General features: G+C 31.7%; 1 protein-coding gene and 1 non-coding gene across 3 annotated transcripts; both read left to right on the top strand.

The window, feature by feature from the left end:
• The first annotated feature begins 3,542 nt into the window (after positions 1–3,542).
• LOC107766808 (putative inactive receptor kinase At5g10020) lies at positions 3,543–9,512 on the top strand. Of its 2 annotated transcripts, none has more exons than XM_016585679.2 (3): positions 3,543–4,744; positions 6,196–7,857; positions 8,717–9,512. In XM_016585679.2, exons 1-3 carry the CDS (start codon positions 3,805–3,807, stop codon positions 9,292–9,294), a joined length of 3,180 nt encoding a protein of 1,059 aa, XP_016441165.1. In that variant the 5' UTR covers positions 3,543–3,804; the 3' UTR covers positions 9,295–9,512. The 2 variants fall into 2 exon arrangements, with proteins under 2 accessions (XP_016441165.1, XP_075081152.1); XM_075225051.1 differs by having other exon boundaries at positions 3,571–4,744; positions 6,295–7,857.
• A 2,436-nt stretch (positions 9,513–11,948) lies between these two features.
• On the top strand, positions 11,949–12,022 carry TRNAV-UAC (transfer RNA valine (anticodon UAC)). The gene has a single exon. It is a non-coding gene; the product is annotated as a tRNA-Val (tRNA).
• Positions 12,023–13,954: the final 1,932 nt, after the last annotated feature.

Below are 13,954 nucleotides of genomic sequence, written 5' to 3'. Positions count from 1 at the left end.
TAAAATAACATTAAGAGCAATTAATTAACACCACAATTTTGTCTGAACACACACATACACACAAACATGGAGTAAACTCAAACCATAACACACCAAATACAATTTTTTTTAACATCTATCTATATTATATTAAAAGGAGGGTAGTATGCATTGTGGTTAAGCCAAGTGACAAGTTAAAATGAAGTCACTTGACAATTTTTTGGACAACATTAATAACTAGAAACTATAAATAGAAACATATATCTATATCTATATCTATATCTATATCTATATCTATATCTATATCTATATCTATATCTATATCTATATCTATATCTATATCTATATCTATATCTATATCTATATCTATATCTATATCTATATCTATATCTATATCTATATCTATATCTATATCTATATCTATATCTATATCTATATCTATATCTATATCTATATCTATATCTATATCTATATCTATATCTATATCTATATCTATATCTATATTAGCTAGAAATATGAAGGTAAAAAATTAATTAAAAAACTATAATAGAAAAAAATAAAAAAATATAGAAAGACGTAAATTGAGATAACCTATTACTATTTATACTTTGGTGTAAGTTAAAATATAAAATAAAACTATAATTTACTTAAGATATTAAAGATATATTGAGTTTAAAAATTAAATAAATTCAAATATCAAAATAAGATCTTACATAAAATATACAAATTGTTTATAAGGTAAGAAAAAAAAATTAAATAATCAATACAAAGTATTTTAATAACAAGAATAATAAAGTCATATTAACATTGATAAATTGGGCAAACAAATATTTTATACGTAAATATTGCTACAACATTTAAATATAATGTGTTCAAACAATTCAAAAAATATTTTTCTATGATAAATATTTGAACTGAGTGTAGTTAGTTTAAGTTTGAAAGTATACCTTAGTTTTTGAAAATACGGTCTGATTTAGAAAATAGAATGTTAAATATTATTTGAATATGAGAAGAGAATTTTTTTTTAAATTTTTATCTATAATATATTAGAATGAGTGTGGTAGAAATAGATATTAAATTTAAATAATGTAATAATATTAGGTATTAAGTAATATAACATCAAAAATCAAGAAAAAATTGAGGAAAAATAAAAATTCGGATTTTTATAATAGAGAAAAAGGATAAAACTTATTTAAATTTGAGATGAGAAAGTTTTTTATATTATGATAAGAAAATTCATAATATGGATAAGTCCACGTACCTCAAGTCTAATAGATAAAATAAAAAAATAAAATATTTAATAACAAAACTAAATTAGAAAGAATGTGAGAATATTTATAAATCAAAAGTTTAGAAAATAAAATAAAGAATAATTAAAAATATTAATAAAATATAAATAATTTAAATGTTCGATCAATATTTTTAAAACGAAATAAATATTATTTTATGATTAAGAAAATTATATATTTATCTATATTATATTAAAGAATAGTAGTTGATAATGATATTAAATAAAGTTACAAGTTAATGAAAAGCCAAGAATATATATTAGATTAAAAATTAGCAAAATTATGTTAAATTATTGAAAGTTCACTATTAGAAATGAAAAGAAAGTCTATTTGAATTTGAGATTAGAAAGTTCTTAATACTATGATGAGAATGCTCAGACTATGAAAAATATCACGAAATTGAAGTCTTATTTATGAAAAATAATAACAAATAAAATTTAAAAATACAAAATAAATTTCTAATATAGGTAATTTTACTAATGAAAATAAAAAATTAAATGTATCTTAAAGATAAAAGAGAAATAAAATTTACGTACAGAAACAAAATGACAATGAAAATATTTCTACAACATTTAAATATAATATATTCAAACAATTAGGTAAATATTTTTCTATGATTAATATCTGAATTGAGTGTAGTTAGTTTAAGTTTGAAAGTATAGCATAATTTTTTTGAAAATGCTGTCCAATTTAGAAAATAGAATTATAAGAATTATTTGAATTTGAGATGAGATCTTTTTTATTTCATGATTTTTTTATCTTTGAAAATGTTAAGTAAAGAAATAAAATGACAGTAAAAATATTACTATAATATTAGATATAATATATTCAAACAATTAAGAAAAATATTTTTCGATGATTAAAATAAATTTTTTAAAAATACATAATAAATTTCTAATATAGGTAATTTACTAAGGAAAATTAAAAATTAAATTTATATCTTAAAGCTAAAAAGGAAAGAAAAGTTAACTGCATCTAATACGAAAACAATTATAAGAGAACTCAATACATTTGGAACATAATAATCAAGTAACTTATGTATTAGTATTTTAGACCAATTCAAAGTTCAATGTAAAATAAAATATAATATTATTTTGGTTATAGGTAAAACATTAATATATAACTAATTAAAATTTATTGTAGGGAAGAGAAAGTATATAAAAAAATGGAGGTAGTGAGAGGATACTTATACTTTAAATTAATTTAAAAATAGATAAAATAAAATAATGAAATTATCTTTAAAAATATTACTGATAAATTTAAATGATTAAAATATTATGAATAAGAGGATACAAGCATAAAAATATACCAAATTTCAAGAATAAAACATTTATATTTATTAAAGACTATTAAAAGGATAATAAGGAAGACATTATTTTAATTGTTAAACTAATAAAACATTATATGATAGTATAATAATATTAAATAATAAATAATACAATAACTATAAAGAACAAAAAGAAAAATGAATATGCGTAAAATAATGTAAAAACAAAGTGATGAATAAGACATTTTATGATGTGATGAATAAGACATTTTTGACTTTTAGATAAAAACAAAGTGATACTAAGAATTTTGTTAAAATAATATGATCTAATATGCTCAAACAAGACAGATCACAATATCACATGTTTAGTATTCTTTAATATTGACAGCGAAACGAAATGCAAGTACTAAATCAAGGGGCTAGGTTGCTGCGTATATGAAAAAAATAGGTAGTCCATTACGAGATTTGAACAATAATTTCATATCCTGTTTTATAATTAATATCTAATATTATATAATTTTTATCCGAGAAATTTACATTTTAAGGTTATTTGCACATAATTCAAACAATCTACATCATAATTTGACATGATTTGTATCTGCGCGACTAATACTAGTTTACAACTAATAAAAATCTTCTCTGTCAAATGATGCGCGAATACTAATACTAATTTACAACTAATAAAAATCTTCTCTGTCAAATGTCATTATTATTAAAATCAATCTTCCTTCATCTTTCACTACAAAACAACTCATTTCCCAAATATTAAAACCTCACTTTGATGCTCCCTCCACCAAGGGCGGAGGTAAAGTTTTCACTACGACTCGACTAGACTCAATATCTTTGATTAAAATTTTATATATATATTTTAAAATGATTAAAATTTCGAACACATCAATTTTAAATTCCACTTCTGCTCCTTACCCCACCCTCTGCCCACCCCAACCCCATTACTCCACCACCCCTTTCTCTAATGAAAAAACACCCCATTCCAATACAAAAGAGACACCACAACTCATTTGCCACTCTATTCCCCTAATATAAAAACCCTAATTTCCCTCTTTTATTCCCCTTTTCCAACTCTTTTCCCACCCCCTCCCCCTACCACCCACCTCTCCAAAAACACACACACACTCTCTCTCTCCTGAGCTTTCTTGAATTTCCATGGTGCTCTCTCCATAGTCCACCTTCCTTCTGATTTTTACCCTTTTTCAGACTTTCCTTTTTCATCTCAATGCCTCATTCTTAGTACTTAACTTCACTCACATTATGACTCTCTCTCAATATCTCTCTCTACTACTCCTTTTGCTTCTGTTCCACCTCAACGCCTCTTCTGCTTCAGAAGAAGAAGTTCGATCACTTTTGGAGTTCAAAAAGGGCATAAAAGACGACCCATTAGGCAAAATCTTCAACACATGGAGCCAAACGGGTCTCGGGTCAGATCCATCAACATGCCCAAAGTCATTCCACGGCGTCGTTTGTGACACCAACTCAAATTCAGTTATCTCCATTGTACTTGACGGGCTTGGATTAGTGGGTGACTTGAAGTTCTCTACTCTGAATGGGCTAAAACAGCTCAAAAATCTCAGTCTTTCGGGTAACTTTTTCACGGGTCGGGTTGTACCCGCTTTGGGTTCCATGTTCACTCTTCAACATTTGGATCTGTCTGGTAACCAGTTTTATGGGCCAATCCCGGCCAGAATTAACGAGCTTTGGAGTTTGAATTACCTCAATTTGAGTAACAATAATTTTACAGGGGGTTACCCTAGTGGAATTAGTAGTCTTCAGCAGTTGAGAGTAGTGGATTTGCATAATAATGGGCTTTGGGGTGATATTGAGGAGTTGTTTTATGAGTTGAGGTATATTGAGCATCTTGATTTGAGTAACAACTCGTTTTTCGGGTCGTTTTCGAATATGGGACCGGATAATGTATCTGCATTGGCTGCAACAGTTCAGATTATGAATTTGAGTCATAATAACTTGGATGGTGGTTTTTTTAGGGGAGATTTGTTGCAGAGATTTGTGAATTTGAGAGTGTTGGATTTGGGGAATAATGCTTTAATGGGAGAGCTTCCGTCTTTCGGGTTATTGCCTAATTTGAGGGTTCTAAGGCTTGGGAATAATCAGCTCTTCGGGTCGATTCCTGAGGAGCTTTTGCAAGGGATGGTTCCATTGGAAGAACTGGATCTTAGTGGCAATGGATTTTCAGGTTATTTGCATTTCTTGGATCAGTATTTTTGTTGTTGAACGATCTTAATTAAATATATAACTTTTATTTGTATATTATTTGTTATGCATGCCTTAAACTTCAAGGCTCTTAAATTTTGGTGGTGGACTTGAATTGGAAACTTTCTTGTGTTTTACCAAATTGGAACTTTACAGTTGTGAATGCCAAAACTTGTTCTTTCTGTTTACTTGTCAGGTTGTAATTAGTTTTCTTGCGTGAGTAGTGTTTGGCTATACATATCGCAGAAAATAAAAATCTTTTAAGGTCATTCGGCCTATGCCAAGTATAAAAATGTGTTTTTTGGGAGAATTTAGAACAACTTCTTACTGCCTGTCTTTGTGTTTGCCTCAACAGATCTTGAGTAACGTGGATTTGGTAGAGGAGTTTTTAATAGCAAAGCATGTTAAATAGGACTTACTTTTTATTCTTGACAAAAAGTAGTCAAGCTAAGAGGTTTCCTAATTGGTTTAGTAAAATTAATAGAAGCCCCTAATGGAATAGTTGCACGACTGTATCATTTAGTAGCCACAATACAGTCTTTTTGCGATGGTTTAATTTCATGCTGTATAGCTCAAAATTCATGGCAAGCTTTGCTGGAGCGATATTTCTTCTTTATCTTGAAAACTTGAAAATATGGAATTTCTCTCTGCTTTCAATATCTTATGTTATAGCACAATATTTGCACCTAAAATGAATGACATTTATCTCATTAGCAATCTATTTGTCCTTAATATGTTCATTTTTCTCTTTACTTATCCTTTGTTACCCCGTGTAGAGGTTCCCCATTCCTCCAGTGTAGCATTCTTGCTGCTCATGATGATGTTTTTTTTTGGGGGGGGGGGGATTAATTCTTTCTGTCAGAATCATACTGCATTATTATTAAACGAGTACTTAAATTAGTGGAAAAAAATCGGTGAGATTTGATAGGGGAAAAGAAGAAGAGCAGATGTACCTTGATGACCCTCTGAAGAGAGGTTTGTTCTGTTCCGTGAGAAACAGAAAAGAGGGTTCACAGTTTCATGTTCTTTTAGTTACACTTGGATATCTTTCATCATAGGGGCCAAATCATGGTTCCTTTTAGAGCCTAAACGTGGAGATCCTCTGTTCAGAAATTGAATGGTGCGGTTGACTATTGAAAGATATTTAATTCTTCTCATTCCTGTATTTATTCTTTGAGGAATTGACTCTTAGATTAGCTAGATAGTTATGTACTTGTCTCAGTGATTTTCTTTTTCTTTATTTTGTTTTATGGTATATAGTTTTTCTATAATATTCTTTAGACAGAATAGTTTACTTTGACTTCTGCTGAAAGTTAAATTGGATGTTTAATAGCAATGCACACGGTCCTATCTAATATCATCCATTTCCTTTTGGACTCAAAACTTCTCCTAAAGTGAAGGTTAAAGTTTAATATTTCGTTTCGACGCATGCAGGTTCAATTCCGAAAGTCAATTCAACAACTTTGAGTGTTCTAAATATTTCATCAAACCACCTGTTAGGTTCACTCCCATCTTCTGTTGGAAATTGTGCAGTTGTGGATTTGAGCAGAAATATGCTAGATGATAACATTTCAGTTATTGAGAGCTGGGGAGGCAATCTGGAAACTATTGATTTGAGTTCAAACAGGTTGACTGGAATTATTCCCAATATAACCTCTCAGTTTCAACGTTTGACTTCTCTTAATTTCGGAAACAATTCTCTCGAGGGAAACTTACCTCCATCATTGGGCACCTACCCAAGACTGGTTACACTTGATCTCAGCACCAATAAACTTGGTGGACCTATTCCACCTACATTGTTCACTTCAATGACATTAATGAACCTCAATATGTCCGGAAATCAGTTGTCAGGATTAATTCCTATTGAAGGCTCTCATAGTAGCGAATTACTTCTTCAACCAACATACCCGGCACTAGAGTCTCTTGATCTTTCAGAAAACTCATTGACAAGTAATTTGTCTTCTGGCATTGGCAATCTGGGGAGGCTTCAAGTGCTAAATCTTGCTAAGAATCAGTTATCAGGCATGCTGCCCAGCGAATTGGGTAAACTTAGAAGTTTGGAATTCCTTGATGTATCTAAAAACAACTTTACGGGTAGAATCCCTGAAAATCTTTCATCGAATTTGAGGGTCTTTAATGTGTCTTACAATGATCTAAGTGGTACAGTCCCTATTAGCTTGAAAAACTTTTCTGATAGTTCATTTCATCCTGGAAACTCACTCTTGATCTTCCCGAGCAACTGGCCACATAATAATCATGGCGTTCCTGATCAAAGTAGTCCGCACCATCACAGCTCGAAATCCAGTATCAAAGTGGCAATTATTGTTGCCTCAGTTGGAGCTCTTTTGATGATTGCCTTCGTTCTCTTCGCTTACCGTCGAGCTCGGGCCCAAGATTCCCGCTTGCGAAGTGGATTTAATGGCCAATCCGCTGGAAGAGATGTTAAACTTGGAAGGTTCAATCGGCCTGCTATTTTCAAGTTCCATGGCTCCTCAGAGCCGCCCCCAACTTCGTTGAGTTTCTCTAATGATCACTTGCTCACATCAAACTCAAGATCGCTGTCTGGGCAAATTGAGTCTGGTACAGAAATTGTTGAGCATGTTTTTCCAGAGGGAGTAACTGCAGGTTCAGCAACTTCGCACACCGTAGGTAATCATCCTACAACATCTGGCCGGAGATCCTCGCCAGACTCTCCAATAGGTTCCTCCCCTCGTTTTATTGACACAATTGAACAACCAGTGACATTGGATGTGTATTCACCTGATCGATTGGCTGGGGAATTGTTCTTCCTGGATGGTTCACTGTCATTTACTGCTGAGGAGTTATCTCGTGCGCCTGCTGAAGTTCTGGGTAGAAGTAGCCATGGTACATTGTATAAAGCTACTCTAAATAGTGGTCACGTTCTCACTGTCAAGTGGTTGCGGGTGGGGTTAGTAAAAAACAAGAAAGAATTTGCAAAGGAAGTTAAAAAGATCGGATCTGTCAGGCATCCAAATGCTGTTCCTTTACGAGCATATTACTGGGGTCCTCGGGAACAAGAGAGGCTCATTCTAGCAGACTACATAGCAGGAGATAGCTTGGCAATGCATCTTTATGGTAAGATTTATTTATGAATAACTTCAATACTTATTATCCACGTTCATTTTTGTTTGGCTACTATTATTAAAAAGTTTTCTTTTGCTGATCTGGTGGATAATTATCCTGTGTTGGGATCAATGTCTGCTCTCCTCGGCATAGATAGTTTCTAAAGCAGCAGAGCTTATTTCTAGTGGTGGTTTCTTATTGCTGCGTTCTCATGTTTTTTGTGGGATCATAGTGATAAAAATGTGGAGAGGATAAATTTCGGCTGCAAGTTGGCTTGGCCTCTTGCAACTGTGCTTCCTTTACATGTCTTATTATGAAGATAGTGATTAGATCTTACTTAGAGATGTGGTCTCTTTTGATTGAATGCGGTGTAGAGTCGTTGATCAAAAGGAAAAAGGAAAAATAAAAGAAGAGTGCATTTGTAGAATCTGAATATTCTTTACAAATTATGTTGTTTGAATGTTTGCAAAGATCTGTATGCTTCATCTGAGAACATTCAAGAATTCCAGAAACGTGCAAGAGCTCTTTGGTTCACTAATTGACATACTCCGACGGCCATACATCGGAAGCCCATCAAATTAGGGAATAGACCTATTCTACCATATAGTTAAAATGCCTTAGAATGTTGTAGTAATTGCTGAGCATTTCGCTTAGTTCCCTTTTACTTCTTCTGGAATCATTCATTAATCATGATGAAAAAACTTTATAAATCTGGAAAGTATAGCTTTGTCATAGCATCATTAAAATTCCTGGATGTCAATCCGAGCGTTCAACAAAGACTGATTTACTTATAGAAGCATGGGGTTTGCTGGGAACTTCTTTTTTAACATTTTCACAGTTTAATTTTTTAGTGAATGTCTACTCTTTACAGAGACAACCCCTCGGAGGTACTCCCCGTTATCCTTCAACCAGAGGTTGAAAGTCGCTGTAGAAGTTGCTCGGTGTTTGGCATACCTGCATGAGAGAAGCCTGCCTCATGGAGACTTGAAGCCGACTAATATAATCTTGGTTGGTGCTGATTACAGTGCCCGCCTCACAGATTATGGTCTCCACCGCTTGATGACTCCAGCAGGGATTGCAGAGCAGATATTGAACCTAGGGGCTCTTGGGTACCGCGCTCCCGAACTTGCTACTGCAACGAAACCTATCCCATCGTTTAAGGCTGATGTATACGCTCTTGGCGTGATTCTAATGGAATTGCTCACGAGAAGAAGCGCTGGTGACATAATCTCGGGGCAATCAGGTGCAGTTGATTTAACAGATTGGGTTCGGTTGTGTGATCAAGAAGGTAGAGGAATGGACTGTATTGATAGAGATATTGCAGGAGGAGAAGAACAGTGCAAAGCAATGGATGATCTGCTAGCTGTGTCATTAAGGTGTATTCTACCAGTAAATGAAAGGCCTAACATCAGACAAGTTGTTGAAGATTTGTGTTCCATATCTGTGTGAAATTTTTGTACATGTGTCTTGGTTTCAATTCTTTTTATTTCTTTGCCTTCCATTAATTTTTCTCCTATTGGTTGCATTCTCATGTTGGTCAATCCTTACATATTCCCATTTTCTTTCCTCCTCCCCCCTTCAATTTTTGTGTAAAGGGATGATCAATCCATTGATTGATTGATTGACATTTTTCTCAAATTAGAAAGGATTGCAATTATTTGTCTTAATTGTTTCTGCTAACAGAAATTGGCTCATATTACATTTATAACAGTTGCTAGTGTATGTTCATATGCATTTCTTCTTTCTGTTCATTTTCATAGCTGCACCTGCAGTTCTGATTTCCAGTTTTCTTTCTCCGACTTATGTACCTAAGGGAAAAAGAATTGAATATGGTTTATTTATTGAGTTTGGTAGACATATATAACAAAACTCAGAATTATAGTTGAAAGATGTTTAAGAGTGAGGTTGTCACGTTAAATTAAAATATATTATCGTTAGTGATTTTCGTTTTCTGTCAAATAATCGTTATAGATTTAGAATAAATAAAAAGTATTATCTTTTTTTCTTTAAAAAAGAAAGACTTACAATTAGTGTTTTCTATTTGTCTATAGGATAAGTGTATTTGTCGAGCTTCCATAATTAAAATAATCTCTTTTCCACGAAAACTACATAATGGTTAACATTCGAATAATATATTTTCAATATTATCTGCTACAAGTATATATATGTTTATTCTAGATCACCACTATTTAAAGATACGACAAAGTGCACATTCTTAAAGGTTGACAACCATGTTAAGATTCTTTATCGCATTTATGTGTATTTTGTCGCACTATCTGGGAAGCAACATTTTGGACCCAATAGAACGAAAATGGGGTTATTATTATTACTGTGGAAAAACATTGTTTTGTCGTTAGAATTTAATTTGTATATATTGATAGTGTGAATGATTTTTATATTATTTGTGTACTTAACTTGTTATAGCAGATTTATTTGCCTAAATTTCACGTAACTAACATCACCTAAATACTTTATACGGAAAAAGGTCAAATATGTTCTTATACTATTGAAAAAGGTCTAATATTACCCTCCGTTATACTATCAGTCCAAATATATCCCTAACGTCATACTATCGGTCCAAATATATCCCTGACATCATGAAAATGGTACAAACCTACCCTTCCTCTGTTAACTGCCTCCCCTATAGCACATTTTATTGCTACCTCACCATTTCACCATGTTTGCAGCTACCAAGTTCAATTACTTTAAAGTTCTATCATTATTTTGAAGACTTCACTGCCTCTACTTCCTCTTGCTTTTCAAAATACCTGTTGCTTCTCCGGCCGATCCTGGAATTGTACGTACCTTTCACTTGATCTTACAATTTTATGTTTTATTTTGCATTTTCATGTGTTGTCGCTGAATTTGTAAGACCTATTTGGGGAAAATTTAGTACCACTTTTATTTTAACATAAAACGTAAAGAGAGAAAAAATGGTAGCATTCCAGAAATGTGGTTGAAGAGAAAGAAACAATAAAAATTAACTCTCGTGTCTAGGTTGTTTTTCTTTCTCACCATGGTCAATTTTGAAACCTTAAACTTGTTTGCCTGTATCTTTGCTTAGCTTATTATATAAAACAAAATGTATTTTCGTTCGTATAAGTATGAATTTTGAATAGCAAAATCAAAATTTTCTCAGTTCACATTATTTCATATTATCTTTAGCTATTAGCATTTCTTTTGATATAATTTGTTTGTATATCTATGATTTGTGATTTTCTTCAAATGAAAATGAAAGAAAGGTTGTGGGGAAGGGATGAAAATGAGAGTATAATGGTGAGGTAGCAATGAAATGTTGTCACAGGGAGGCAATTAACGGAGGAAGAGTAGGTTTGTACCACTTTTATGATGTCAGAGATATAATTGGACTGATAGTATGAGGTTAGAGATATATTTGGACTGATAGTATAACGACGGAGGGCAATATTAAACTTTTTTCAATAGTATAGGGACATATTTGACCCTTTTCCATACTTTATATTGTTATGTATAAAAGTTAAACTCTCGTTAATTATGCTCTTATAATTATTTAATTAAAGAATAATAATTTCGGAAAGAAAGTCCAGATAATTAGATATTTGTCTTTTTCTATTCAATATTAAAGGTTAAATTCAAGAGCTTCATACTATAAATTAATTACTTCATCATATCTAAAATTGGAAGTATTCTTTCTTGTCAAAAAGTTTGTATTGAAAACATTTTATTCATACCATTACGTAAATTAGTTATTTCTCATATCTCACCCTATTTTAAAATACAAAACTAACCGTTTAACAATTTAAATATACACTTGAATTAAACAATTAACAACAGCATTCTCATTCAAACATTACGTTAGTCAATTTGATTGAGTGGGATGAGAATCTTCATAGAATTGTACTATTCGTAACTCATATCTTTAATTACATGGACAAGATGAATATGTCTTCATAAAAAAATCGGCAGATTTGCATTTTATTGTAATTTCTGAATAAGTATCACGTTGTAATATAATTCTTCTTTTCTCATAATATATCCTTCGAAATGGAGGAGTATTTTACTCTCAAGATCCTACGCAATCTCTTAAAAATTCTAAAATGGATGGATTAACTCCTCTAATGTAGGGTGCCGTAGCTCAGTTGGTTAGAGCATTGGTCTTACAAGCCGAAGGTCGCGGGTTCGATCCCTGCCGGGACCAAATGTTGTTATCCCCTTTGTAAGAGCAGAGTTCTGTTGTCAGAATATGAGGTGGTTTTTATTTTCCATTTTAGTTTTTGTTAGATTGTTTTTCTCTTTCCAAGTTTCTGTATTCTTGTTGGTTTAAGAATTAGAAATTCCAACCAAAGGAATGTGAAAACAATAAAATCTTAATTGGTGCAATGTCTTTTTTAAGTAGAGCCCATTCTTTCTTTTTTCTTTGTTATGTTCTCTGAACCAAGTAAAAAAAAATAGATATAAAAAGAAGTAAAAAAAATATATATTACATCCAGTGTAGAACAGCTAAAGAGTGATGTTTTTTTTTCTATACCAATCTAATACAACAAAATTGATCTAACTAAAGATGATGCTTTAATCAATTAAAACTATTTAAACCAATAAAGAATATAAAAAGTGATGAGATGCTTAACTTTGTTATTAAATACTAACGTCTTATTTCAAGTTTGTACTTATAATTTTCAAATGCTCCAATAAGTTTTATAGTTAAATGTTAGTAGCTCAAACAAATCCTAAACCAAAACCAAATAAATATTAATGCTAATAAAAGACATTCAATTCAATTGCTAGGAACGACATAACTGTTTGTTTAGTTTTTCCATGGTTTACATAAAATGCACAACTTATTTTTTTTTAGTGTTCCGTCATGTAGATAATAGTATTTATTAGTCGTACTTATTTTAGCAACTTAGCAATTTAAGATTATGTTATTTTCATTTTGCTTATTAATAATATTTATTTTATGCGATTTTATTATCCTTATTATTGAATTTTTCGTATAATATCATGACTCATCTTATATTTTATGTTAGTTTCTTGGAAATATCTTATATAGTTATATCTTACTAGAACTAAAGAAATATTTGGAGCACAAATTCTATGTTTTGTGCTATGAAAAAAAAATCGAGAAAAATCGAGATTAAAAAACTCGATTTTTATTGGTTTGGTTTGGTCTTTAGATTTAATAACCCGACACAATTGGTTTGGTTTGGTAATTAAAAATCCGAACCAAACCGACCTATGTACACCCCTAATTATACACCTTGTGGAGTGGACAAATCCAAACTATGTTAGAAAAAATATCAAAATATAAAAAAGACTATTTTCTTTCACAAGGAAAATTTGGAATGTATACATCCTATATATATTACCAGATTCCACTAATTTCTGCTGCTAAACATTTTCCCAGCATATTAATTTGTTTACAAGATGGTCTACCAGTATGTTTTGAACATATGAATTGAGAGGAATATGAGCAGAGGATGGGAAGCTATTGCTAGGGAAATTGCATGTGTTTGTAGTGTTAGAACTCCACATAGAATTACAAGTATGATACACAGTTTTGTGCATAGCTCTTGTACAGGTAGTGTTTTATTCACAGGATAGCTAACTGTATGTGTTCAGTAAGCTATAGTTTTGTGCAGGGGCGGAGGTACGGTAGAGGGTGCGGGTCCGGGCGAATTCAATGACTTTTTTTGAGACCCTGTATTTATATTGAAAAATTTACTATTTATATAAAAATATATACTGCCGAACCCAGTAACAAAAGGGGTCTGGGTTCAATGGTAAGATTTCTGGGGTCGCTTGGAGAACATACGGGTTCTAATCACGCTGAAAGCAATTAGCTATTTTCTTATTTTTTACGGTTTTTATTTTTAAGAAAGCATAAATAACACAAATTAGACGACATCTAGCTGTTTCTTCTAATCTTCTCAACTTCCAAATAAAAAAAGTTGGGGTTCTGCCTAGAGATTAAAAAACCCTAGATGAAAAGAGGCGCACCAACTCAATCTTCTACAACAACAAAATACTATTTTCCACCATTAAAGGAGCCTTCTTACTCAATCGAAAACCAATAGCTTTTCTCTGTGAAAGCTGTCTCAAACTCAAGCTCCAAAACACACCAAACTTCAGT

This window comes from Nicotiana tabacum, chromosome 11, assembly GCF_000715075.1.
Source record: "Nicotiana tabacum cultivar K326 chromosome 11, ASM71507v2, whole genome shotgun sequence".
Taxonomy (NCBI): domain Eukaryota; kingdom Viridiplantae; phylum Streptophyta; class Magnoliopsida; order Solanales; family Solanaceae; genus Nicotiana; species Nicotiana tabacum.
This window is presented reverse-complemented; position numbering and strand designations above follow the sequence as displayed.

Bases quoted from the DNA above. Each gene is read 5' to 3' on its own strand.
- LOC107766808 (XM_016585679.2), top strand. From the start codon at position 3,805: ATGACTCTCTCTCAATATCTCTCTCTACTACTCCTTTTGCTTCTGTTC. The intron at 4,745-6,195 runs GTTATTTGCATT...CGACGCATGCAG, and splicing joins TAGTGGCAATGGATTTTCAG to GTTCAATTCCGAAAGTCAAT. The intron at 7,858-8,716 runs GTAAGATTTATT...TACTCTTTACAG, and splicing joins CTTGGCAATGCATCTTTATG to AGACAACCCCTCGGAGGTAC.